Source organism: Brassica rapa, chromosome A01 (assembly GCF_000309985.2).
Source record: "Brassica rapa cultivar Chiifu-401-42 chromosome A01, CAAS_Brap_v3.01, whole genome shotgun sequence".
In the NCBI taxonomy this organism is placed as follows: domain Eukaryota; kingdom Viridiplantae; phylum Streptophyta; class Magnoliopsida; order Brassicales; family Brassicaceae; genus Brassica; species Brassica rapa.
In genome coordinates, this window is record NC_024795.2 from 12,770,918 (window position 1) to 12,798,346 (window position 27,429).

General features: G+C 37.9%; 2 protein-coding genes and 2 long non-coding RNA genes across 4 annotated transcripts; 3 read left to right on the forward strand and 1 right to left on the reverse strand.

Moving 5' to 3' along the window:
* Window positions 1–363: 363 nt before the first annotated feature.
* On the forward strand, window positions 364–4,301 carry LOC103872725. The gene is made up of 2 exons (XR_633742.3): window positions 364–1,813; window positions 1,974–4,301. It is a non-coding gene; the product is annotated as an uncharacterized LOC103872725 (long non-coding RNA).
* LOC103872717 lies at window positions 1,838–12,562 on the reverse strand. Its single transcript, XR_633741.3, has 2 exons — window positions 3,097–12,562; window positions 1,838–3,005 (listed from the first exon to the last, which is right to left on the reverse strand). It is a non-coding gene; the product is annotated as an uncharacterized LOC103872717 (long non-coding RNA).
* A 4,824-nt stretch (window positions 12,563–17,386) lies between these two features.
* On the forward strand, window positions 17,387–18,277 carry LOC103872884 (glutathione S-transferase T2-like). Its single transcript, XM_009151328.2, has one exon. The coding sequence runs from the start codon at window positions 17,387–17,389 to the stop codon at window positions 18,275–18,277; it is 891 nt and encodes a 296-aa protein (XP_009149576.1).
* A 3,949-nt stretch (window positions 18,278–22,226) lies between these two features.
* On the forward strand, window positions 22,227–23,835 carry LOC103872730 (oxygen-evolving enhancer protein 1-2, chloroplastic). Its single transcript, XM_009151166.3, has 3 exons — window positions 22,227–22,629; window positions 22,875–23,168; window positions 23,254–23,835. The coding sequence occupies exons 1-3, from the start codon at window positions 22,384–22,386 to the stop codon at window positions 23,713–23,715; spliced, it is 1,002 nt and encodes a 333-aa protein (XP_009149414.1). The 5' UTR covers window positions 22,227–22,383; the 3' UTR covers window positions 23,716–23,835.
* Window positions 23,836–27,429: the final 3,594 nt, after the last annotated feature.

A 27,429-nucleotide genomic window follows, 5' to 3' on the forward strand; every position in this document is an offset into this window, starting at 1 on the left:
GACGATCGCTCGGTCGCTACGTAGCGACCGAGCTTGGCTGAGCTCGGTCGCTACGTAGCGACCGAGCGGGACGAGCGTACGTAGCGACCGAGCTTGGCTGAGCTCGGTCGCTACGTAACGACCGAGCGGGACGAGTGCTCGGTCGCTACGTAGCGACCGAGCGGCACGATTGCTCGGTCGCTACGTAGCGACCGTGCTTTGGCTCGAGCTCGGTTGCTACGTAGCGACCGAGCGGGACGATCGCTCGGTCGCTACGTAGCGACCGAGCTTTGGCTCGAGCTCGGTCGCTACATAGCGACCGAGCGGGACGATCGCTCGGTCGCTACGTAGCGACCGAGCTTGGTTTGTTCGGTTTGAATCCCAAAGGATACTTCTTCGTAAAAACCTCGTATAGGTTATTTTTACGAAAATTACGTCTCTTCTTTTACTAACTCTTTCGGAAATACGATCTACGAGGATTTTCGGGTGGTAATTCCGTCGTAACCGTTTTTGACCCCAACAGATACTAGACTGCCCCTCCACAGACACAAATTGTTGGAGGGGCAGTCTTAAACTTGGGTAATATTTGACCCCAACAGATACTAGACTGCCCCTCCACAAACCTTAAACTTGGGTAATATTTGTACGGTGGACGGTTCTTGGACCTCTACAAATCAATTCAATGGAATTGGATGGGTTTGGAAAGATAGCATGGGGAAGATCCAAATTATGGGGACAAAAAACTTAAGGAGGCGTGAGACAGCATTACATTCAGAACTGGAAGCACTAAGATGGACTATGGAAAGTATGCTACAGCATTCGACATATCAGAGATTTGAGACAAATTGCAAGGACCTGATTCCAATGATAACGGACCCACAAGCTTGGCCAACCTTCTCAACTGAGCTGGAGGTCATACAGATTCTCCAGGTGTGTTTTCCAGACTTCAAGATCAGTTATTTTCCAAGGGCGTAAAATGGAATTTCTGACTCGCTAGCTAGGAATGCTCATTCTTTTCATAGATCTCTTTGTTTTATTGGTTGTTTTATTCCGGTCTGATTACCCAGACCACCTCAAGTTTGGGTAATAGAGTAGTCGTTTGTTGCCAAAAAAATAAAATAAACTAGACTTGGTCCTATATCTATCTATTTGTGTTTTGTTATCATCTTAGATAGGATTGGGAGACGGAGAGTAGAATAGAAGTAAAGAGAAAGAAGAAGAAGAATAATACACACATGCAAAACAAATAAATATATTCATAGACCAAACTATGACAATACAAAAAATAGTGTTCCTTCAATGAATGAATTTTCATATTATATTATTATTGGAATAGGAGTCGGCAAAGAATACGAAATCAACTATAAAAATCGTGTGGAAAGAAAAAGAAAAGATATGAACTTCAGTCGTATATAAATAAGGAGGTTCCTCAAGTGTAAAGAATCTATATATATAAAGAAGAGCTACTCTTTTTTTCTATGCTGCCACATCATCAAATTGACTTTCTTATGCACGACACGTGTCTCGTCTTCCCACAAACGATGCGTTTCATTTTTATGCATTGAATTAGCATTGTTTGGGCTTTATTTGTTGGGCTCCCTGATTTAATGAACCAGAACGGGATTAACCCATATCATCTTCCTCATCTGCACACCAAAATTTAGGGTTTATCCAGTCTCTTCAATCTCCAACATCACGTGCGGACAGAAGAAGCAAGAGCTAGAATCATCGTAATTCACCCTCTCATTTGCACCGACTTCCCACTCCTCACATGATATCTCATTTAATGCATCCCCATCTTTATTCCTTTCAGTGAATCTACAACTATAAATATGTGAGTTTCTTTCTCCCTTCGGAATTCATCAGTATTTTTTTATCAAATCCTAAACATTCTAAAAAGCTTCCCGAGATTGACTTGGCCAGTTACTACAAATACTTAGACAGAAAAGTTACTACAAATACTTAGACAGAAAAAAAAAAATTAATAATTACAGTTTACAAGATAATCGAGGGGCAGGGAAGTAGATCTAAGATTAACCTCAGCTGCAAGCTACTCAAGAACGGTGGGGGAGGTTAAACGAAAGACCAAGGAGGCAAGTTCCTAACCTCTGGTTGAACACGAGCAACACCAACCAGCTCCGGTACATCGCAAAGGCCAGATGTCCAATTCCAACCCTAGATCCGCCACCATCTGCCTTCGGAGTTGACTTCGGAGTTGTCCCCGCGGCCAAAGACGTTGACTTTGTAGAAAAATCGACACCAAACTCTAATCGCTGACGTCTGCTACATGACCATCGTCTCTTCAAAAGTCTGAGAGACCGCCTCCTCCCTTTCATCTAGGCGGTGAAGATCCGCGTCCGGGCCGGAGGAGAAACACACGAAGGGGAACTGCCATCCCAGTCCATAAATCCTCCGTCACCAAACACGAAAATTCAACCGTCGGGACAGACCACTAGCCTCCGATGAATGACTATGCAGTTTCTGTTCGCGTCCCCGTCGTCCTCATTACAGGGAGAGCAGAGCATACTCCTGACGAGCCACCAGGAGCTAAGCCATCGTAGGGGTCTTCTTCCCCTTCACAGAACCCGTCCGATTCACCAAGACGGGAAGAGAAGAGCTACCAGGTTACTATCAATACTGCTCCGTCTTGATGCTCAGAGACCAGAGGGTGATCCACAACGACCACCGACGAGACTGCCGGCGACGTCTGTGTCTTTACCCTAGGCGAAAGCGATGTTGATTTAGAGAGAAAACTAGAGTCGCGTGTGAGATATACTCGCGCCACTCAAAGGCCGAACGTTTTTATGAGAGATTTTGTAATGTTACCCGTAATCGTAGCCGTTGATTCAACTCCCATGTTGAAAAATCTTTAATTAATTAATTAATCTAAAGTTTGAACAAAGAATGATAATCATCATTAAGGTTTGTATTATTTTCTTTTTTCTGCATTTTAATATAAAAGCCTTTTACAAAAAAGAAAACCCAAAGCAGACTTCTTTCCTTCAAATGGCTAATTCGGTGGCGAACTGATGCATTTGATGATGTGTGGATCAAAACAAGTAACAATCAGTGAAGATGACAACAAATCGATGAATCAAGAATCATAGAGACACAAACCTGAATGATTGGGAACTCTAACACCCATTGCTGCTTGAGAACGAAGAGCACGGCGTAAAGCAACCCAGTCACAAACCCTCTAATCTCTATTCTCTCAATCACTCCAGTTGACAAGAAGAACCCAATCATTTTTACACAAATGTAAAAGATGGAGTAAATATCATATATAATAATGAAAGATAGTTTAAAGAAGTAATTAATTTTTGGTAAGTTTGCTATCATCTGTGAATATTGGTATCATGTGTTAAACTTTATGGAGGAGCATACCGGCAGTGTGGTGGCTCACTCGCTCGACGTCGAGCTTATTGTGCGCCTCCGTTCTGTACAGGTCAAGTTGGATCCGGGGTCTCTCCGGTGTGCGTCTGCAGTGGTGAAGGCTTCCGTGTGGTCGCAGTTACTGCTGTGTTGTTCGTGTGCGGTTTCTGGTTCTGTTCTCAAGGTGGGCCGTCTATGACTTTGCCTTGGGTTCTTCCGGTGATTGCTCCAGCTTCTTCTCTCTCAGTCGACGCCGCTCATGTTGTCGTATGTGTCGTTGCGTTGTGTTACGATGTGGTCTCTTTCTCTCCGGCTTGTCGGTCTACTCTCCGGTTCTCCCCTGTGGTGTAGGTTTGATGAGGCATTTTGGAGCTAGCTCCGGTTCTCGGAGCTAGGGCGAGGCGGTTTGCTCGGATCTCCCTTGGGTCATTGGAGTGAAGACTCACCGCGGGAGGCTCGTGTGAAGATTGGTCATCCCAGCACCTCTTTTGTAACCGTTGGTTCGATTTGGTGGGCTGATCTTCGGTCTGTTTGTAGGTTAGGAAGATCGACAGCAAGATGTGGCTCTCACCACTCCCGCTTTCTGCTGTGACTCGCATTTAGTTCCGAAGTCGAGTACAATAAGTGTGACCTCGTTGATTTCTGGACTGGCCTGACGGCGCTCTAAGGGTTTGCTAGGGCGGGTTGTGGACTGAGGCTCTAGGAGCTCGGGTTTTGTCTTCCGGTGGTTGTTCGAGGCTCGGGTTGCAGCGATTAGGATTGCAAAGCTGCGCGGGATTGGAGTCAATCATTTGGAGTAGCGCTGCGGGCAAGCCAATTTCTACCAAAGCGTGGTCTCATGTATTATCAAAGACTTCAAAATCTTGTGGCAATGCTTTCCGGTCTAGTTTCTGCTCTTCCTTAACTAGGAAACCTTTTGTTTAATTTTCGATATAGTCCATTTATCTCTCGGGGTTGCTTTTTCTTTCTTTCTCTGGTGTTGTTTTAGTTTGTTTTTGATTCCGCTAGTTTTCTTTGTAACTTCTGTCAAAAAAAAAAATTTGGTATAAAATTTAACATTTACACCAAAAAAAAAAAAAAAAAAAAACTTTATAAGGTTCCACATTTTTTTATATTTGGAGGTTTTGTTTAAATTGCAGCGATGCGTTCATTAATCAATATTAGACATTATTGCTCTTTTTTAGGGACTATACATCACCTTGGTCCTTGGATCAATCTCGGGGAGGAAAATTACTTTAAATATGTATTTAAGTTGACAATACATATATTTTAGTGTGACTCTTCATTTTATGTAGACAATACATATATCTTAAAAGAAAAGTTCCAACTTTGTTCATCATAGAGCCGAATGCACAACTTATTATATGGTTTTGTAATTCATGCTTGATTTTGTGTCATCTAATTAGAGATGACGTGTATATTTTCTCTTTTAATGCTCCAAAAATTTGACTTTAGCTAATTTTTATTTTCCTTAGTTTTCAATTACACCAATTTCAAAATAATCATATAAAAATCTGGTTCGGATCAAAAATGAACAAATTCCGTAAATTTGAAAAATAAGTTATGAAGAAATATCAAATTCCGCCCGTAGAGCAGGCCTACCCTAGTCATCAACAATAATCTTGACAACTTTATACACAAAGCTGAGAAGTCTCATAAATGTTTTTTGACGTTCCTTGTCATGAATTACAATTTTGTTTGACCCCTATTCAAAGGGTGCGTAGGCAGTCTTTAACCAGGTTCTACTATAATATAAAAAAATTTCTTTTGTGTTCATTTGCCGAGTTTCGATCTCAATACGAAAACTCTTCCTACACTTTAAATTCTTTTATCACAATTTTAAATTCAACAATTTAAACTGAAAATATCTTCAAAGAAGGCTGATCTCAACGCTAAAGAAACAATGTGTCGCCAAAACAAGGTGTTGCGTCATCCCGGTAATAACACACTGACATCGATGTCGATCATCATCTCGGCATGATATCATAACCAATTCATTCAGAGATATCAATTTCTATAAATCAAGTATTGTTCTAAAGATTGTTTGCAAATAAAGAATAACTCTCTTTGTTTGCAAAACCTTAAGCACTCAAACACATAATCTCTAAAACTTGAGTTATGTAGCAACCTTGTATCTTCTTATATAGAGAATAGAAATCCTAAAACCATTAGACATCTTATGTTATAAATTTTCCTATTTTCCTAATCCATAACTCGGTAGGAAATAGTAACTTGTTTCACAAGTTATTCCAAGCTTAATCCAACATTCTCCCCCTTAAACTTGAACTTGGATTTTTTCACATCTTCAACTCCAATAAGACTCCTCATTTCTTTAAACTTCAATCTTCCCAGCGGCTTTGTTAGTATATTGGCTTTCTGTTCACTTCCCGAAACATGTTCAACTTCCATTTGCTCATTCTCAACGCATTCATGAATAAAATGAAATCTTCTATGTATATGCTTGCTTCGCCTGTGAAACACCGGATTCTTCGTAAGTGCTATTGCTGATTTGTTGTCAATCCATACTGTTACCTTCTTACATTCACTTCCGACTACTTCAGCTATGAGTTCTTGAAGCCATATCGCTTGCTTTGCTGATTCCGTCGCTGCCATGAACTCGGCTTCACATGAGGATAGTGCAACAATCTCTTGCTTTGTCGAACACCACGTAGTAGGGCACTTCTCGAAGTAGAACACATGAAATGTTGTTCTCCTACCATCATCTTCATCATCATTTTGACTACTATCACTATAGCCTACCAAACTTTCACCCGTTGAGTGTTCGTATGGTAGTCCATATGACATAGTCCCACGCAAATACCGCAAGAGTCCATTCAATACTGCTCCATGCGACTCTCTTGGTTCCTGCATATAACGACTCAATATTCCTACATCAAAAGAAAAATTTGGACGAGTATGAAGAAGATATCGAAGGCATCCAATGCTCCTTCTATAGTTATTCTCGTTGATTCGCTTCTCTTCAGGCCCCTTCGAAATCTTCAAGTTTTGTTCCATTGGTGCCTGAGAAGCATTACAATCGTCCATACCTGCCTCTTCTAGGATCTTTTGCGCATATCATCCCTGACACAAGATAATACCACCTTCATGTTGAAGCACTTCTATACCGAGGTTATAAGTTAACTTCCCAAGGTCACTCATCTTAAACTTCTTAGACATCTTTTTTTTTTTAATTCGAGTATCAACTTAAGGTTAGGGCCAGTGACCAAGAGATCATTGACATAAACCGCAACGATAAGAATATGATCGCTCTCCTTCTTACAATAAAGAGAAGGTTTAAAACACTTCTCGAAACCTATCTCCCTGAGAATCTTGTTAAACTTCACATTCCAAGCTCTTGGAGCTTGCTTTAAATCGTAGAGTGCCTTGTTAAGCTTGTAAACTTTGTCCTCGCTGCCCTTTACCTCAAAACCTTCCGGCTTCTTCACATACACAACTTCTTTTAGGTCTCCATGAAGGAAAGTGGTCTTGACGTCAAGGTGATGTATTTCCCATTGATTCGATGCAGCTAAAGCAATGATGAAGCAAACTGTCTCGATACATGCAACTGGGGCAAAGACTTCCTCGAAATCAACTCCATGCCTTTGGACATACCCTTTCACGACCAGCCTTTCTTTGTATTTATTCACACTTCCATCAGGATTTCTTTTTATCTTGAACACCCACTTTAGTCCAATTGGCTTAGCACCCATGGGTAGATCAACCAAGTCCCACGTCTTGTTCTTTATGCTGGACGCAATCTCATCTTCACATGCTAGTATACATACTGTGGAGTCCTTAGCCTCACTGAAATCCCAAGCTTCCTCGTTGATCAAGATCAACAATCTCTCTTACTCAATGTCGGCAAGACATATGTAGTCGTTTAGATACTATGGTGTCCTCCTTATCCTAGTTGATCTTAACTTTGATCTTCCTCACCTTCTTCATCTTCCTCTGTTTCACCATGTGACGTAGCCTCTGCTTCATCGTCTTCATTTTGAACTTCATCAATATTCTCGGTTCCATTCATATCTCGAGTAGAACCATCATTATGATCGTCTTCATCTATTTTCTCACCATACATTCCAAAGCTTAACCTGAAAATTTTATGATCGTCATAGTTTCTTTCTTTCTTTCTCGCCACTCCAGTTCCATTGTTTATCTTCATCGAATATGACATCTCTGCTGACAACAATTCTTATATTAGTTGGATCAAAGAGTCGATAAGCTTTTGATCCACGTTCTGTTTTAAGGTGAACCAGAGTCTTTGATCGATCATCTAGCTTTTTTTCTTCCAGCTACCTCAGTTCTTGCATATCCAATACAACCAAACAACCTAAGATGGCTAAGATTCGGTTTTCTTCCTTTAAAAATCTTGTATGGTATTTATGCAGTTGCTAGCGATCTTGTTGCCACTCTGTTGATCAAATACGTAGCATGTCTGATAGATTCACCCCATAGATAGTTTGGAACATCCTAGTGTTTTAAGATACGTCTTGTCATCTCTAATAGTGTTCTGATTTGCCTCTCAACAACTCCATTTTGTTGAGGTGAATAAGGTGCCATGATATGCCTATTGATGACATGTTTCTTGCAGTAACCTTGAAACTCATGCGATGTAAACTTTCCCCCTCTGTCCATGCGGAATGTTTTGATGGACGCCTTTGTCTCTTGTTCATCTTGTATTTTGAAGTTTCGTAACTTGTCAAACGCTTCACTTTTGTCTTGTAGTAGAATCGTCCACATATACCGAGAATAATCATCAATGATCACGAAAACATACTTCTTATGCGCCGGTGTAGAGGGTGTGATTGGTCCGCAAAGATCGCCATGTACCAACTCTAGGACTTGTGTAGCTCGATTTGTAATTCCTTGTGGGAAATATTGTCGAGTTTCTTTACCACTTAAACACGAGATGCACGTTTCTTTCTCCCAACCAACCTTTGGTACGCCTACTACAAGTTCCTTATTATAACCATCATCTTCATAGTCTCAAAGTTAATATGCCCTAAATGTGCATGCCACGTAGTTGTATCTCCCATCGTTACTAGCTGAAGAACTTTGACTCTCAACCTTTATGATGACTTAATATAATCGATTTTTAGATCTCCCCGTTCTCACAATTAGTTCACTGTTTCGATCATACAAAGTAAATAGTTCATCTTTCATACGCACCTTGCACCATGCCTCGGTAGCCTGACTGAGACTTATGATATTATTTCTTAGGTTAGGTATGAAGTATATGTTGTGTAGAACTCTCTTGCCTCCTTCTTTAAGTATAAACCATACCGATCCCTTTCCTTTTATCTCTATACGAGAGTCATCACCAAATCGAACCATTCCCATGATAGTTTCATCGAGTTTGAAAAAAAAAAACGAACGGTTCCCACTCATGTGGTTGCTGGCTCCGTTGTCGAGATACCACAAGTAAGTCACATTAAGGTCTGCTTCAAAGTTGTTTGGCTTTACCTTTTGCTCGTTAAGATACACCACCTCATGCATCATTCGATAATCAGCCTCTTGCGTGTCTTCTTCCTTTTCTCGACTGCTTCTTGGAGTTTTAGTAGACGATCTGGACAATTTGATGCATAATGTCCCAATTTTTCACACCGATAACACAATGCTTTAGATTCATCTCGTAGTATCCAAAACTTTCGTGACCTCTTCCTCTCCAATTTGATCGACCTCCTCTGCCTGACCTATAGTTTTCTTGATAGGGTTGTCGTGACTCGGTATTAGCATACATAATCTTTCCTTGATCATCTTGTTCCCCTACTTCTTCACCAATTCTTTCTTTGTATGCCTTTAGCCTTGATATCACTCAAACTACCCTAAGGAGTGATTTGTACTCTCTCAAATAGGATGTCAACTTGTAGCACTTAGGGATCAAATTCACAGGGAGCTAGAACACACACTAGATCTAAATAGTTATTGATTAACCTAGATTATTAGATTATAAAGCAGTAAATAGCAGAACATAGTGAACAAGGTAGTTGTTCAGTAAATTGATGAGTTGTTTGATGGAAGGATGGTTTGCTAGACTTAAGGTTTCAATCAAATTATTATGACTCTATCTATAGATGCTAGGATTGATCCTAGAACTCGATATCTAATGCAAAAGACGTCCAGCTCTCGCTGCTAGTCTAATCTATTGACTAAGTCTTTGTTCCAGCTCTCGCATGCGAACAATGAATTAGCGTCGATCAGTGCTATTGAGTTAGCGTCGATTGATGCTTCCTCAGACAAGCATTAACGCTCAGATCGATAATGTTCAACTAAATTCCTAGACCAACTCTCCTATGCGCCTAGGTATCTAATCCAACAGGATTCGGGTTCCGTTAATTGATTGCACTCTCGTGCCTCTCAATTGTCCTATGATTCTAGGTTCAAGTAATTAGTCACACTCTCGTGCTATTCCAACTACTCTAGATCCTAGTATTACAAGCTACCCTGGTGTAAGATCTATAGTTAACCTAACAATCCTATAATTCAGAAGTTCATTCAAAACCCTAGAAAATCCCTAAACCTAGCAGGTGGATCTACTCAAACATGATAGTTGTCACAGAAATCATAGATGAATAGATGCAATAGAATAGATAATAAAACCAAAACCAATGGAGTTCCAAAAGGACTCTGAAGGAGTTCCTCCCTTCTCTTCTAACCTAAAACTAAGAACAAATAATAGAATAAAGTGTAAGCGTCAACAATGGCTTAGAGAACACATAAATATGGCTTTAGGTCGTCCATGGATATTTTGGTAATTTGTGGTTGCTTCTGGGCTTAAGTCTGTCTTGAAATATACTCAGCCCGTGTTCTGGCATCACCGTCGATCGACACCAAGGGTGCATCGTCGATTGATGTTCCTTCATCTCCTCGGCATCTCTCTTTCGCGAGATAGGCATAACGTTTGATCTAACCGTTGGATTGACCTCAAATCGGTGGCATTGGAAACCTAACACAAAGCTATATCTTGTGTCTCAATATAGGCTCAATCGCACCGTGAGAAGTCCATTTCTAAACATCTGACGCGTCTGTGCATTTCTGCACCTAAAAATGCTCCATAATCACCAAAGTTCCCCAAAACATACCTGGACCTGAAAACACTCTAAAACATACCACAAACACATATAATATTCTCTAAAATATCTATATACAATAGCTAAAAACAGGTAAAAGTCATGGTATATCAACTCTCCCAGACTTGCCATTTTGCTTGTTCTCAAGCAAAATATAGAGTAATCATGTGAAAGAGGTTTGAAAACATCAGAGACTCATACAATTTTAATTTTACTACTTTCACCTTTGCAATGTTGCAAGCCACATCAGATTAGTGCCAACTTTAGAGACACTTAATGTACTAGACCTTAGCTTAGCAACCAAACTATACAGCCCACAGCTCGGCCGATTCCGCCTGACATACCCCTCTACTGACCTCATTTCTGCATATAAATGTGTAGGTTAAATTTTGGGAGTATCGATCTAACGACACATGTACTCTCAACCCAACAGGTATTTGAGTAATAAGGTAGTCTTATTCTGATTTCTTTTCTCCCTATATCTCTCTTCTCTGAATCCTTTTTTTTCTCAAATCCAATGAACAATGATGTTGATGCAGTCCATCTTATTCATCTTCTTTTCGATTTTTCTTCTCTTTTTTTTCTTTTTTCTTTTCGTGGCAAAATATAGGCGAATAATGGAGTCTCGGTAATGTACCTACCCCTCGCTTCCAACAATGTGTGATCATTCATTTGAATTAAAATAGTGGGGTCATCAGTAATGTACTTACCCCTCTGCATCTGAGGAAATCATCTCAATCTTTTCTTTTTCTTTCTCTCTGGATGCCGAAGAGAGGAGAGAAGGAAACCAAAAATTTATAGACTTATACCTTTCAGATCTGAAAAAAGAATCTAATCCAATGTATACCAAGCCCCAAAACAAGCAAATTAAGTTGATTAAGGTTGGAAGTGAACTTCAGTTCCTTCAGACTTTCTCAGCTAGCTTGGATATTATTGGCAGGTGATCCACATTGGTGTTTCCATTCAGTACACTCTGCAGTCAATAACCTCAAAGAATGGTGCTAGAGAGTGGTTAGATAGTAAGTAAAATTGAAAAAGTTAATCATCCTCTTCTTGACTCAATAAAACTCAATAAAACATATAAAACTAAAGCTTAATACAAAACATAATATCAGTAAAACCTCCACCATACTTAAAAAAACATTGTCCCCAGTATTATACAGTCTAAGATTGGTGGGAAAATAATTTATAAGTACTAAATTTTATAAGGAGAAATGGTACACCTACTCGTTGATGGTGAGCGTCGATCGACACAATTAAGTGACGATCGATCGATACTCGTGATGCTCTGTCGACCGACAATGGCATGTTGTCGTTGATCGCTGATGGTATATCAACTCTTCTTCCTTGGATCTTTTCTTTTTTTTTTTCCTTTTTTTGCGATGAACAGTGATGCTGCTACAGTGTCGATCGACAACTCTGCTACAGTGTTCATCTTTTTCTTTTCTCAATATCTACTCTTTGAAGCTTCATCATTCTTTTGTGAAGGCCTCCTCCATATACTCTTCTCCTTTGTCTATCATCTCAGCAATAAGTAGTGCTCGAAGCTTTGTGATAGCTGTGAGAAGCATCTGATAACGCACTCTATACTTTCTGATACCATCTGAAAAGTGAGGAATCAATGATAACCGAGGATCACCCTTGATCCTTTTCCTCGTCTTCCAATTCTTCCTCTTCTTTCCTCCAGACTTGTCTGATCGCGTGATGGTGCCTCCATCAAAAAGATTTTGACACACTTCAAACTTTTTCTGCTCTGATATGCGTCCGATGTCGATCGATTGTATCTGGTTGGTGTGGATCGATGATGCTTTTGCTGGGTCTTTATCGACTTCACCTTTACATCTCAACTCTCTCTGAGAAGCTAATGCATACATATCATCAGCAAATAACCCATTGTAGAAACCTAAATGCACACTTCTAATTGGTCGGATAGAAAATTCAACTTCAACCATAGTGCATGGGACCATAATCTTCACAGAATCATGTATCCTCTTCACTCTTTTGTGGAACTTCTCAGCTTCTTTTGCGCATATATGTGGTCGAAGATGTTCATGGAAAGTAAGGTGTGAGGTCTCCGACTCGTGTATTCTCTCCTCAACTGGTTCTTCCTCAAGCGTGTATCCAGGCAACTCGTGCAACAATGGGAGCCGATCGATATCATCAGATGGGTGTCGATCGATATCAGGTGGGCGGGGTCGATCGATGTCGGGTTGGCGGTGTCGATCAATGCTATCCTTTGGCGAGGTTTCCATATCTCTTCCCGAAGTGTGAAGATCATCATCAAGCTTCTTCTCCGAGTTCTGACCCAAATCTTTATGATGTGCTCCATCCAATACCTTCAAGAAATCCTTTGGCTCTGAAAAATTTTCCATGGTGGTCTCTCTGTCTATATCTTGAGCAAAATAGCTGCTTGATATATCGGTGTTCACTGGTGTCGAGTCTGCAATATCCTGAGGATTCAAGAGGCGTCGATCGACAGCAAAAGTTTGTGTCAATCGATGTTGAGGTGGTAATGTCGATTGATGCTGAGGTCGGATAACTAATATCAGCTTTGTCTACTCTGCTCAACTCGACAGATCCATACTTTTCATTACCCTTTGCTATAACGTAGTCGAACAAATGCCTTGGAATATGATATTCTCTCTTTATCTGCCAACTTTCAACGAGCTTGTCCCACTTATAATATTTCTCCCTTTCTCGAGTTGCTTCAACATCATCCAGAAATTGATAGAGGAAAGCTCTCTCAATATCTTCCCAGCTGGTTAGAGATCCTGGTTGCAGTTGACTGAACCAGCTAAATGCATCCCTGGAGATAGAATAAGGGAATATCTTGCATAGCATGTGGTATTCAAACACTTTATTCTGCTCACTCCTTGAGACTAGATCTTCAAGTTTTTCGATGTGGTTCCTGGGATCCTCATGAGGAAGACCTTGAAAGGGATCCTCTCCTACCCTAGCATACCATTCACGACCCATATCAAAGTCATTCGTCTGAGCAACAACAATCACATTAGGGATTACAACACCATGCGCATTAATCAATTGCCATGCACTGTTGCGAGGGCGACCTTCTTCGTCTCGTAAGATCCCAGTTTCACCAGCCTCAAGTATGAGTTCCTATATTTGCACTTGTAATTCCAGCTATAACAAGTGTTCAATTTATGGAATCAGTTCAGCGATTTGAAGGAAGTTTGTACTCAAAAACGTAGTTGTTGGCACTTGTTATTCCAGCTATATTTGTAATTAATCATTTCAATAACCTAAATTAAAAAACAAAGAATCTTGTTGAATAGTATTACATCATACCTTGGAATATTGATGTGAATAATTAAGTGGTAATATTGGCTATTGAGTAATCAACTGATAACAATATTTAGCATTGACAAAAATATCGATAGAAAGAAAGACTATTTGACTAAACGCTTCTCTGAAGCGATGTCGGTTGAATGATCCTTGCCAGACGAACAGATTCTCATGGTGTGGATTGTGGAGTAAAGTAACAGATGATATGGCGGGTTTCCTGTAGTTCGTAGGTATATATGTGAAGCGTTGGGATTTATCCTCTTAGAGTGAACTTCCACTTTTAGGTGGAAAATAATGTCATAGGGCCGAAATTCCGCTACATGCCAAATCAGAAAGTAGAGAGAAATATTCAGACATCACTCATTTTTATTTCGATATATGCTGTGAGTAACTTGTTAGCTTATATCAATGAAATACACATTTTTTTGGTCAACTATATAATTTATTATGGGAAAATTGGAGTCTATAGCAACGAAAAAATGGTAATTGGCAGAGTAGCTATTTTACCTAATACACAATACACCATGCATCTTTTATATAATAATACTACTATGCCCTCTTACACAACCGGTAAAACCTGTAAAAAAAAAAAAAACTAAAGTAATAATACTTACCTAACACACATACATCGTGGCCTTTGGAGAATCACATACTGAGTTGTTTCTTCCCCATTTTTGATCCATAGTAACCACCAAAACCATTTCTGGAGTAGCTTTGCCTAGGAGATGCCCATCTGCAACGGCTCGCTTGGCTACTGACGGAAAGCTTTGCGCATCTGAAATCTATGGAGTCGCCGACAACGTAAACGGCACCGCCGCGAGGTTCGTCAACCCTTCCTTCAATCGCCTTAATCTTTTCGGTTTACGAGGCGGTTACATGTATTATTCCCATGGATGTCGTCAGTTACACATATCTTTCTTTTTGTGAATGTTCTTGAATTGACCGGAGAAGATGAACAGTTTTTGTAACACAGTATTCTATACTATTTTATGCGTATGGAATAGAAATGTAAAACAATATGTATTATGAATGTTTTATTCATGTTATGTAATGTGAAATAGTATGTTACTATACTTATTTATCATGTATCGTTCCATTTGATGATTAATAAAGAAAGTGTTATTTTGTTTACCAATATGTACTATACTATGTATTTTGTTTCATTCAATTTGGGTTTAGGGTTTATACTTAGGTTTAGGGTTTATGATTAAGATTTAGGGTTTAGTATTTGGAAGGTATGGTTGAGGTTTAATAGTGCCCTTATCGTGTATTGTTCTATTTGATGATTAATAAAGAAAGTGATATTTTGTTCACCAATATGTACTATACTATGTATTTTGTTCTATTCTATTTGAGTTTAGGGTTTATATTTGGATTTAGAGTTTATATCTGGATTTAGGATTTATATTTGGATTAGTTTAGTGATTAGAGTTTAGTATTTATAAGGTGAGCGAGTATGATTAGGGTCAACATTAACTTTTTCTTTGCAATCATAGACATTCCATAAATTCACTAATATGTGCTATGTTATTTTCTTTGTTCCATTCTATATGGATTTTTGGTTTATATTTGAGTTTATGCTTTATATTTGAATTTATGGTTTACTGATTAGAATTCAGGGTTTAGTATTTAAGGGTCGTGGTAAGATTGAGATTTGGTTATGTTTAGTATTAATGAGTTGTAGGTGGAGTTATAATCTTATACTACTTCATTGATATGGAATAAAACACTCATGCATATGTATGTGGTCAACAAAAGTATACGTGGATGGTTCCTCTTTCTTTTATTTGGAATAGTTTTAAAGTGGTCTTGACCTTATATTCTATTGACCACGTTCACCACTTTAACACAATTACCTGATACCTACAAAGAAAAATGATATAACCAGACACTTTATGGCATAAATGTCAAAAATTATATTATGTCAAAATCAATGACATTTATCTAATTTGTATTCAAAACAAGGCTAGTTCACAAATAAGCCGTTTATTATGGTAAGTTTTGTTTGATAGTAACAACTCGATACACCTTACAGTATTTTTTAATTTTTCAATCTTTTACGTTCTCCAATATCAAATATATGTGCGGACCACCTTAGTAGAAGAGTCTGGTTAAGAAAATTAAATTACTTACGTAAATTTTGTTGCTCCATGGTGAAATAACCAATGAAGCTGGCCGATAAAACGAGTTCTTTTGATGTAGAGAGGAACATGCTTTCAATAGGACTTGGGTTCTAAGAGCATCATTATCGGGCTTCTTAGCCCGATTCTTATAATTTACTTGGGCCAAATTTAAATCAAAAAAATGAGTTAATAAGGGGAATCGATTTTTACGTAAGAAGTTTTTGGTGGTGGTGCTTGTGTCACGTGGCGAATGGTGATAGGATTTACGAAGCGGTAGAGAGAAGAGGTCATTCGGTCTCGACCCATTCTCTGCGTCTCCCTCTTCTCTCTCTCTCTCCGTCGAAGGCGATTACAAGAGGAGTGACGCCGCGTCGCGAACCAGACGGATTCACCGTTCAATCTAAAGCTCTACCGGCACATCGAATCTCCAGCAGGTTCGTGTTCCTTCTGTGGTTTTTTTTTTCGATTATCGGGTTGTTTTGTGGATCTAAACTTTTTTTGGTTCGATTCCCTTTTGCATGCGTGGTATTTGATCTGGGTTTGCATCGTCTCACTATTCTCTCTCTCTCGCCGGTAGTTTTCGGCCGCCGTCGTCTATTCTCACCGATTCCAGAAGGATCTCGCCGTCGTCTTCCGAATCAAACGATACCAGGTTTGTCTTCTATATCTGTTAATCATCTGTCTCTATGTTAAGGTCTGCGAATTAGAGGAAACGATTGGCTTGGTTTGTTCGAATTGATTGGTTTGTTTCTGAATGTTTGGTTGTATAGTTCGTGTGTATAGAGTTTCTGAAAGGTTGTCTGTATAGGTTGTGATTGAATGGTTGGCGAGGAATTTGATTGTGAACTGATCTGTGTCTGATTGTAAAGTCCATTGATGCGTGTATTTTAGAATAAACTTTGGATTTAAACTCGATGGATCTGTGTTTAACATTGTGAATGTATACTTGATTGATTAGTGAAGTGTATTCGGTAAAAGCTGGCTTTAAACATTGTGAATGTATACATTGTGAATAAACTTTGGATTTAAACTCGATGGATTTAACATTGTGAATGTATACATTGTGAATGTATAGAGTTTCTGTGTTTAACATTGTCTTCATCATTGAATTTACCAGTGTGGAAATTTTAGAAAAAACTGGTGTGGACATTTAAGTTTATTGTTTGCTCATTGTAGTTAGTTTCGAACGAGTTGTAGTAACTGTTGTAGTTAGTTTCGAACGAGTAACCAGTCTGTAAGGAGTATATAAGTTTATTGTTTGCTCATTGTAACTTGAGTGTATTTTGTTTCTGACCAAATGAAAATATTTAGTCAGCTGATTCATTGTTTTGATGGCTTTTAAGTGTTGTAATAACTATTGATTAGACCAAAGTAGTTGATGGTTAGGTCTTTCTTTAAAGCTCTTTATGATCTCTTTCTCTCTTTTTTCTTTATATAACGGCAAGAAGCTATACTTCTTGTCATAGTAATCTCTTTATCTCTTATTTCTCTCTTGTTTCTCTTTCTGTCATTTATAATCCTATCATTCTCCTCGCTATGGATTCAAGGGATCCTTCGAATCCATATAGTGACTCCCCTAGTTATAGCTATCTTCTCCACAGTCAAAACTTCCAGTATGGAAGTTTTCCTCCGAGTCAAAACTATGGAGGAGGATCGGAGATACCTCCTTTTAGTTCACAAGCACCAGAGGCTCCTGCTCAACGTGAAAACCCATCCGTTGCCTCTAAGGAGAGAAGGCAATGGACTCCAGCTGATGACGAGGTTGTAATAAGTGCGTGGCTCAATACATCTAAGGATGCTGTAGTTGGATATCAACAAAAATCTGGGACGTTCTGGAAACGTGTAGCGGAGTATTATGCATCTAGCCCACATGCGAAAGCGAGTGGTGAACCTAGAGAGTGGCTCAATCTTAAGCAGAGATGGCAGAAGATTAATGACTACACCAACAAATTCTGTGGTGCTTACGCGGCTGCAGAGAGACACATCAGTTCTGGTCAGAGCGAGACTGATGTCCTCAAGGCGGCTTATGATATTTACTTCGCTAATCATCAAAGGAAATTCAATCTGGAGCATGCGTGCTGTTTGTTAAGGTTTGAGCAGAAGTGGCTCAGTCTTAACACTCCTAAACCGAGCGGGAGTGGAAAGCGAAAGGCTGGAGAGGAATGTTCGCAAACATCAAGCGCCACTATTGGTGAGCAAGAGGTGCGTCCAGAGGGTAGCAAGGCTGCTAAAGCTAGAAAGAATAACACTCAAGGACTAAAATCCATTGATGAGATTAAAACCGTAATGGAGTTGAAGAAGGATGATCTCATGAGGAAGGAGAATTTGTCGAAGCTTGCCATTCTAGACACACTCCTAACTAAGCCAGGAACACTAAGTGAGGCTGAGGAAGTTGTGAAGAACAAGCTGCTCGCTCAGCTTTTCTGAAAATGTCTTTTAAAATTATTAAGTATCTCTGTTTCCTGAAAGTGTTCTGTGTTTTAACTTGTGTTTCTGTTGTTTCTGCGTCCTACTTTGATGTCAAATGTATTCGAGTTTCGTAGTAATGAAAAACATGTTTCTGCTTGCATTATTGTTTTTCTGTTTCCTTGAATGTTTCCTTAAATAAATTAGAGGACTAATGTATTTAAATGAATATTCTTGGCAGGTTTATTTAAAAATGGGGAGATATAGTTACAGCCAGCCTTCGTGTTCCTCAGGGTATGGTGGGGAGTACTCTAGTAATAATGCTTCTGAGTTCAGCGAGACTGAAGACCTCATTCGCCTTGACCAAGAAGAGTTGAGCTTGAGATATGGTGACACGGCACCGTGCCCTCAGCAGTACCCTCCACAACTGGAGGTGGAGTTTGGATTCCCCCAAGTTTGCTACTGTGGTGGTGCACCGCAGATGGCTACATCATACACAAGGCTTGATCCAGGGAGGAGATACTATACCTGCGCGCATGTGGATGATGGAGAATGCCATGTGCATAAGTGGTGGGACGTCGCAGTGATGGAGGAGATGAGGGCGAGGGATAAACACGTACTACAATTGGAGGAAAAGGTAGACTGTCTGAAACTTATGAGTGACTATGATTCAGATGAGAGGGTGTGTAGGCTAGAGCAGTTAGTTTGTGACTTGGCTAAGAAGAAATCTAGTTTTATAAATGGCTTTGGGGTATGCATTGGAGTAATGGTCGTCGTTTTAGTTCTACTGGGGGTGGTGATCGCATTTAAGTGATTCTCGGTGCTTGGCGAAGAAGTAATCTAGTTGTTTGTGGTTTTATTGTTTTCGTTTGAATGATGTATGCAAAAATGACTTATGTAGTGTAATAACTTATGTATGGTAAATGGCTTTGACTTATGTGATGTAATAACTGGTGATGATCATATGTATAACTTGAAATGATTCTCAAAATGTACCATAGTGTCTAAACGTAATGTTTTTATAAACAAAACAAAATTCAAAAAACAAAACAAAATTCCAATGGGATCCGTGAAGCTTGAAAACAAAACCAACTGCACTGGTTGGTCCGTGAAGCTGAAAACAAGACACAAGATACACTTATCAATGCTCGTGAATAACATTCAGATGTGTAAGAGAACAAGACACATATCAATGCTCGTGAATAACATTCACAAGATACACTTATTTGATCCTATAAATATGAAAGATCGTTGGAAATTTCAAGACATCCCTTCTCTTATCAAAATCTTCCCCTCTTTCAACAACATTTCATTTTTAAAAAAAAAATCTTATGGCATCTTCTTCTCATTATCACTACCACAATGATGATGATGATAATGAAATTGATTCCTTAGTTGAAGATTTTGTTGGAAACTTTGATGTTATTCAAGAACCAAAAAAGCGGAAGCAACGTATTTATATGGAGAGGTTCCGAGAAGACGGCCACCAGAAGCTCTGGAATGATTACTTTAGCGAGACTCCAACTTACAATCCCGAGTTATTCCGCCGACGGTTCCGAATGAACAAATCTTTGTTCCTGCGTATTGTACAACGTCTCGAAACCAACATACCGTATTTTCAACAAGGAACAGATTGTACCGGACGGTCTAGTCTAACACCCCTACAAAAATGTACCACAGCAATCCGACAGTTAGCATATGGCGGTGCAGCTGATTCACTTGATGAGTATGTCCGACTTGCTGAAACGACAGCTCGGAAATCTTTGCACAAATTTACCGCCGGAATAATCAGCTTGTTTGGTGATGAATACCTATGCCAACCGACACAAGAGGATCTGCAAAGACTTCTCTATATTGGAGAACAACGTGGGTTTCCGGGGATGATTGGCAGCATCGACTGTATGCATTGGGAGTGGAAGAATTGCCCCACTGCTTGGAAAGGAATGTATTCCCGAGGAACCAAAAAACCAACAATTGTTTTGGAGGCGGTAGCTTCAAGTGACCTCTGGATATGGCACGCGTTTTTTGGAGCTCCAGGTACTATGAACGATCTTAATATTCTTGATCGATCCCCCGTTTTTGATGACATTATTAACGGAATTGCGCCAGAAGTGAACTTCTATGTTAATGGTAATCAATATCATTTGGCATATTATCTCACTGATGGTATTTATCCTAAATGGGCGACTTTTATTCAATCTATCCGACTTCCACAAAGTGAGAAACATTCGTTATTTGCTAAAACCCAAGAAGCTGTTCGAAAAGATGTCGAGCGTGCCTTCGGAGTTCTGCAAGCTAGATTTGCCGTAGTGAAAAATCCATCCAAGTTATGGGATAAAGACAAAATAGCAAATATTATGAAGGCATGCATCATATTCCATAATATGATTGTCGAGGATGAACGATCAACATACACTCAGTATAACGTGAGAGAATTTCAAGAAAGCGAGGAAGATGATACATTCACCGTTACTCCGAATTCAAATCTCGGCACTGCAATGGATCGTCGATCGAGCGTCCCTAACAGACAAGCCCATGAACAATTAAAATTCGATTTAATCGAAAATATTTGGGCTAAATTTCGACATCTTCCAAATAACCAATGATTTTAAAGTTTCTATGAATTGAATAAATGTGTGATTTATGAATTTTTTTTTTTATGTATGGAATGTAATAAAATGTTTGTAATTTTAATTAAATGAAATTTTTTTCTCTTTTTAATGTATTGAATATAAATGGATATATCTTAATTACTACTTATTAATAAAAAAAATGATTTTATACCTAAGAACCTTCGAAAAGTTCCATTGATAATGTTGTATTTTACTTAAGTATCTTAGAAAACTTCTTACACTAAAAATACTAATTAAATATTCTAAGATGTTTGTGTTAAATTTGTATGGAATGTTTGTGTTATACAGTTACACTAAAAATACTAATTTTTTTTTTTTTTTATGTATGGAATGTAATAAAATGTTTGTAATTTTAATTAAATGAATTTTTTTTCTATTTTTAATGTATTGAATATAAATGGATATATCTTAATTACTACTTATTAATAAAAAAAATAATTTTATACCTAAGAACCTTCGAAAAGTTCCATTGATAATGTTGTATTTTACTTAAGTGTCTTAGAAAACTTCTTACACTAAAAATACTAACTAAATATTCTAAGTATTTGTGTTACATAAGTTAAATTTGTGTTAATAACTATTACCATAATTTTATAGTAATAAAAAACCTTAATTTGTAAAACACTTGAACTATAACTAAATAACAATACATCGCAATTCAGACATCTTATTTTCTAAGTCTTTTTTGATCTTTTTGATTTATTTTAGTCTTCACTAAATTAATATGAAGATTATAAATTTGATGGACAATAATTAATGGAAAATTTTCAATTGAAAAAGCATGACTTTAATGAACACTAAATATGGAAGAGTGGAAAAACTTTTCTTTCATGTTTCTGTTTTGTTTCATATTTTTATTTTCAAAATTTCAAGTTTTGATTTTAGTCATAGATTTGATTATTTTATTTTATGGTAGAAGCATTTTTATTTTTTTGTTCATTTATTTGAACATGTAATATATTTTTAATAAATGACTGTGTTGACAATATGACTCTAAAATTCATATAATATGATCTCAAACAAAATTATTATGTTTTTTGGTATAAAACCGAATAAACCGAAAACCGACGGTATATAAACCGAACCGAACCGAAGTAAATATGGATTTGGAATGGTAGTTATATTTTACTAACCGAAATACCGAAAACCGAAAAAACCCGAACCGAAACCGAACCGATATCCGGATTGAACACCCCTAGTTCTAACAGATCCGGAGGAATTATTATTTATATTTTATAGTGACTATTCTAAATATATTTTCTATATATATCTCACCTTCTCATTCATTTCAGATAACGGTAGTATCTATACTTCCACATCAATTTTGACACGTGGCGATCAAACATCCATATACTCCTGAAGCAATCCAATAAATATTTTAAACTTATCCAACCTTATCTTAGCCAAAAGAACTCGCTCTCCTCCAATAATTACTTCTCAGCTTCGCCTCATCATCACTCCGATAAACACACATACATCTAAAGACTTGTCGTAATGGCAACTTCTCTCAAAGCCACCACCGCAACTTTTCTTCAGCCGGCGAAGATCGCCACTTCTTCTCCTTCTCGCAACGTTCATCTCCGATCTAACCAAACCGTGGGCAAGTCCTTTGGCCTAGAATCTTCACCTGCTAGACTCACTTGCTCTATCCACTCTGACTTCAAAGACTTCGTTGGAAAGTGCTCTGATGCAGCCAAAATTGCTGGTTTCGCTCTTGCCACCTCTGCTCTCGTTGTCTCGGTATATGTTCACATTCTCATCAAGAACATAAACTTAACAAAATCTATAGGCCTTTTGTATTATGAACAAATAAACATTCATAATGGATTTTAAATGTTTATATCATAGACATGGATAAACCCATTTATTACTGATTATTTTTGAAGTTTCTATAATATACGATCATTGCAATAGATGTAGGTTTAGTTGAATATTCTATGGAAATTAATAAACCTAGGGTTTTTAATATATTTGGTTAAATGAAGGGGGCAAGTGCGGAGGGAGCACCAAAGAGGTTAACGTACGACGAGATACAGAGCAAGACCTACATGGAGGTTAAGGGGACTGGTACCGCGAATCAGTGTCCCACTATCGACGGTGGCTCTGAAACATTCTCATTCAAACCTGGTAAGTACACCGGCAAGAAATTCTGCTTCGAGCCTACTTCCTTCACCGTCAAGGCAGATAGCGTCAGCAAGAACGCACCTCCGGATTTCCAAAACACCAAGCTCATGACCCGTCTCACTTACACACTCGACGAGATCGAAGGACCCTTTGAGGTTCGTCTTCACTCACTTATTTCGAGGTGTTGCTTCTTACGCTAGAAACAGGAAAGTTAACTTGTATTGTTCATTTAATTAACAGGTTAGTTCAGATGGAAGCGTGAAGTTCAAGGAAGAAGATGGGATCGACTACGCAGCAGTCACAGTCCAGCTTCCGGGAGGAGAACGCGTGCCGTTTCTCTTCACGGTGAAACAGCTCGAGGCTTCAGGCAAACCCGACAATTTCAGTGGCAAATTCTTAGTTCCTTCGTACCGTGGCTCGTCTTTCTTGGACCCTAAGGGACGTGGTGGATCCACTGGCTACGATAATGCAGTGGCTTTGCCTGCGGGAGGTAGAGGTGACGAGGAAGAGCTGTCGAAGGAAAACGTCAAGAACACCGCTGCTTCGGTCGGAGAGATCACTTTGAAGATCACGAAGAGTAAACCGGAGACAGGAGAAGTGATCGGAGTGTTTGAGAGTCTGCAACCGTCGGATACTGACTTAGGTGCTAAGGTACCAAAGGATGTGAAGATCCAAGGGGTTTGGTATGGCCAGCTTGAGTGATTGTCCTAATCCGAATCTGTTTGTCAGAAGCTGTATTGAAACCTCTTTTTATATTAATGAAAATGCTCGATAGATAAATAATATGTCAGCAAATAATTTGATGGATTAAGTCTCAGTTAATCAGTTCTCTAGTTACAAGCTTACGTACGCGCGAATTAAATGAACCAAAGAAGATTCAGTTACGTATTGGTTAGAAGACATAATGATTTCTTATGAAAATAGAACTTTATAGTCTGTAAGAACTTGAACATATATGCTCGAGTTATTTCCTTTATTTATTAGAAAAATAAGATTAGGTGCATTCGAGTTGGGTGTATTTCCTTTATTTATTAGAAAAATAAGATTAGGTGCATTCGAGTTGGGTGTGTAATGGTATGTTTCAGTATCGTCGATGAGTATGATTAATATATTCTTTAATTTTCTTTTTATCATTAATTCGAAGTTGACTAAGGTTTTGAGTGTTTAAAAAAAAAAAAGACTAAGGTTTTGTATTTGATTATATGGTTGGAATAGCGCATAGAGCTGTATGGTGTCAATCTTTGTATACACTATAGTTTTATACTTTTATATATAAGAAAATATAAAAAATGGAGAATGTGCCGGGATCGTTCGGCACAGGCTTCAGTTTCGCTCTCCGTTCCGGCCAGATCTTTGGATCTTCCACTTTGCTCATATTCATGTGCTTGCATTACGATTCCTATGACTTCAATACCTTCTGGTAACCCCTCCCTCAATCTTTGGAGTTTACCTTCGTTATTATATTGACATGCTTACTTTATAGATAAGAATCATAAACAATCATAGGACAAGAATGTACTCTTTAACTTTTTTTACTCTTGAACATGTCCCCTTTATAGTGTTACTGTGAAATAAATTTTACCGATTTATACAGACAACACGTTTCAAATAAAATTGGTCCACTTGCTCAACATTTCGCTTTGAGATTTACGCTTTTTTCCTTGATCGTGCATGTGGTAGTGAGCCGATATTTCCCCTCAAACTTAATAAGCCCAATGATCTGACCATTTTCAGATTAAAACACTAATTGATTGATTGTAGATATTTCTTAGTCCAATAATTTAAGATAAACTCCCTTAGATAGCATAATATTTTTGTTTATCATAAATATAGTACACAAAAGTTAAAATGACCATCCACTACCGGTACATCCATTATTCTACTATTCCACCTTAATTACGATTAACCAAAGAGTTATAACCGAATGTATGACGAAAAAGGTAAATACACTTTTGTGACATAGGTAGCCAAATCAATTCTCTCAAGCCTTTCACATATACCAGAAAGCGGGATGTTACAATTCATCCCCACTCAAAAAGCGCAAGGCACCATGACAGGTCTCAAGACGCCTCTCGGACGAGAACCGAGATAGCTAATCAGCTCTTATACCACTTCGTAACACGCCGTTTTCAAGAGAAGAAGAGACATGTGTTACAATATCCTGACCGTCCACTGCTAATAAACCACCCACGCCCGCTCACTCGGCATGTGGGCCTCATCTCATCGATCGAACGATGCGTTAATTTTTCTAGAAGCTCGAAATCATTGTTTACCGACTCTGCAATCATCACATAACTTTTCTTCCGTGCTTTAGCCTCACTTCCACGGTATCGTAAATCACTTTCCGATAGTCACCTATCCTTCAACTACTCCAGCTCAAGCACGATTAACCTTGAAGTTCTAAACGGATGCATGAAGGAAAAAATAAGTGCACTTTAATGACATAGGTAGTCAAATCAATTCTCTTAAGCCTTTTTATATATACCATAAATTGGGATGTTCTAATTCCTTTAATATTTTAGCAAATTATGGCATTTGACCCCACTAATTTATGTTTATGTTGTCATAAGCCCCAATTAGAAAAAATATTTTTATAGTATCATATATTATCAAGTTTTAATATCAAAATTATATATTAGGACCCTAGTATAAAATATTTCTAGTTCTTCCACCGTTAAGGACTCAAATATTGTCTCATGTATATCATTTTGTTGCCTTTAAAGGTGTGACGAATACTTTTGCAAAGCAGAAAGAGAGTCAAGTCACCGCAAGAAACCTTCTGCTTACATAGCGTCCCTGAGGTGGAAACCTAGGGCCTTTGTGGTGTTTAGGCAAGACCCTGGGCAAATGATGGGTTCTTACACCCAAGAAATTAGTGACCTTTGCATTTTCCTAAGCAAGAGTGAGGCATTTTACGTCTCTGCTACCGAATATCCCGGACTTAAACCTAATTCCGTCTATTTTGCAAGCTTGTTTACAAGGTTTGGTTTGTACGACCTTTCATCCAACACTTCCATGACCTCATCCATCCGCCCCCTTTCTCTAGTTCCTACCACTGGCTTGACCCTCTCCAGTGAGTTTCTAAGCTACCATCATATTAGTTATTAGTTCTAAGTTTGTTTCCACATAACATTTTTTATTATACAATTTGATTGGTGGGAATCATAAATATAACTTAGAGCATCTTTATTGGTAGATAATTTACCAAAGTATTCAGTAATAGTTTATTAGTTAGTATTGCTTAATAATGTAATTAAATTTTTAACATAAAAAGAACTGACAATTTATATTTTGACTAGGGCTGGGCAAAAACTCCAAATCCGAAAACTAAACCTAATCCGATATGAAAATAGTACCGAACCCAAATAAAAGTGGTTAAATATCCTAACGGGTTCAAAATTGGTATTTAAAGAAACGAGACCGAATCCAACCCGAACCAAAATATTTGTCATTGTCAAAATAATATATAAAATTTGTATATTTTATACTCCCTCTGTTTCTTATAGATCCATTTTTTAGAAAAAAAAATTGTTTCAAAAAGATATATTTCTTACATTTTCAAGACATTAATTAATAAAAAATTGTAGTTTTTAAAAAATACACTTGTGATTAATAAAATTTCATTGGTTAAAAGTTATTGGGAATAGTTAATTAAGAAAAACAAAGTATTGGAAAATACAATTTTAAATGTTTTTTTAATAAGTGTGAAAAAACTATAACTTTGATCTTTTAGGAACGGAGGGAGTATATTAAAACAAAAGTCATGACTTTAATCCATGTGTGATTTTTTTTTTTAAAATAGACCCTTACTAGAAATCAGTTATCATTCATTTATTACTAATTATATGGTTTAACTTATATAATTGCTAATAAAACGACTCCTACAAAACTGGCTTGGTTAACAAACCAACATTAGATTTCTTAATAAATTATACATTAGATCTAGCGTGGTATAATTGAAGCTGATTGACATATGATTGGTAATCGATTCCACCTAGCTACCATCATATACTTGCATTTTAACCATTTCATAGATCTTGACCATCGTATACTTGCATTTTACTAGCTGTATAACCTAGCTGTATAAACATAAACCATTTTAACCATTTCATAGACTAATACATTTTCTTACTGTTTTAGAGTTTTGGTATGTTATACATGCTGTTCATGTAATAAACAAAACCAACTCTTATCAATTAAAATAGAAATGATGACTTTTTTCATGTGTGATATTTTTATTTAGATCATCATTTAGAAACTTTATTAAATGTATTTCCTTAATACTAATAAAATATAAAATTTATAATTATTTAAATCATAATATCTTTTGATATCTTTTAAATTAAAATAAAAATATCTATATTTAAAAATTCTAACAAATCTTTTGAAAAAGATTATAACAAGATCTTAACTGTC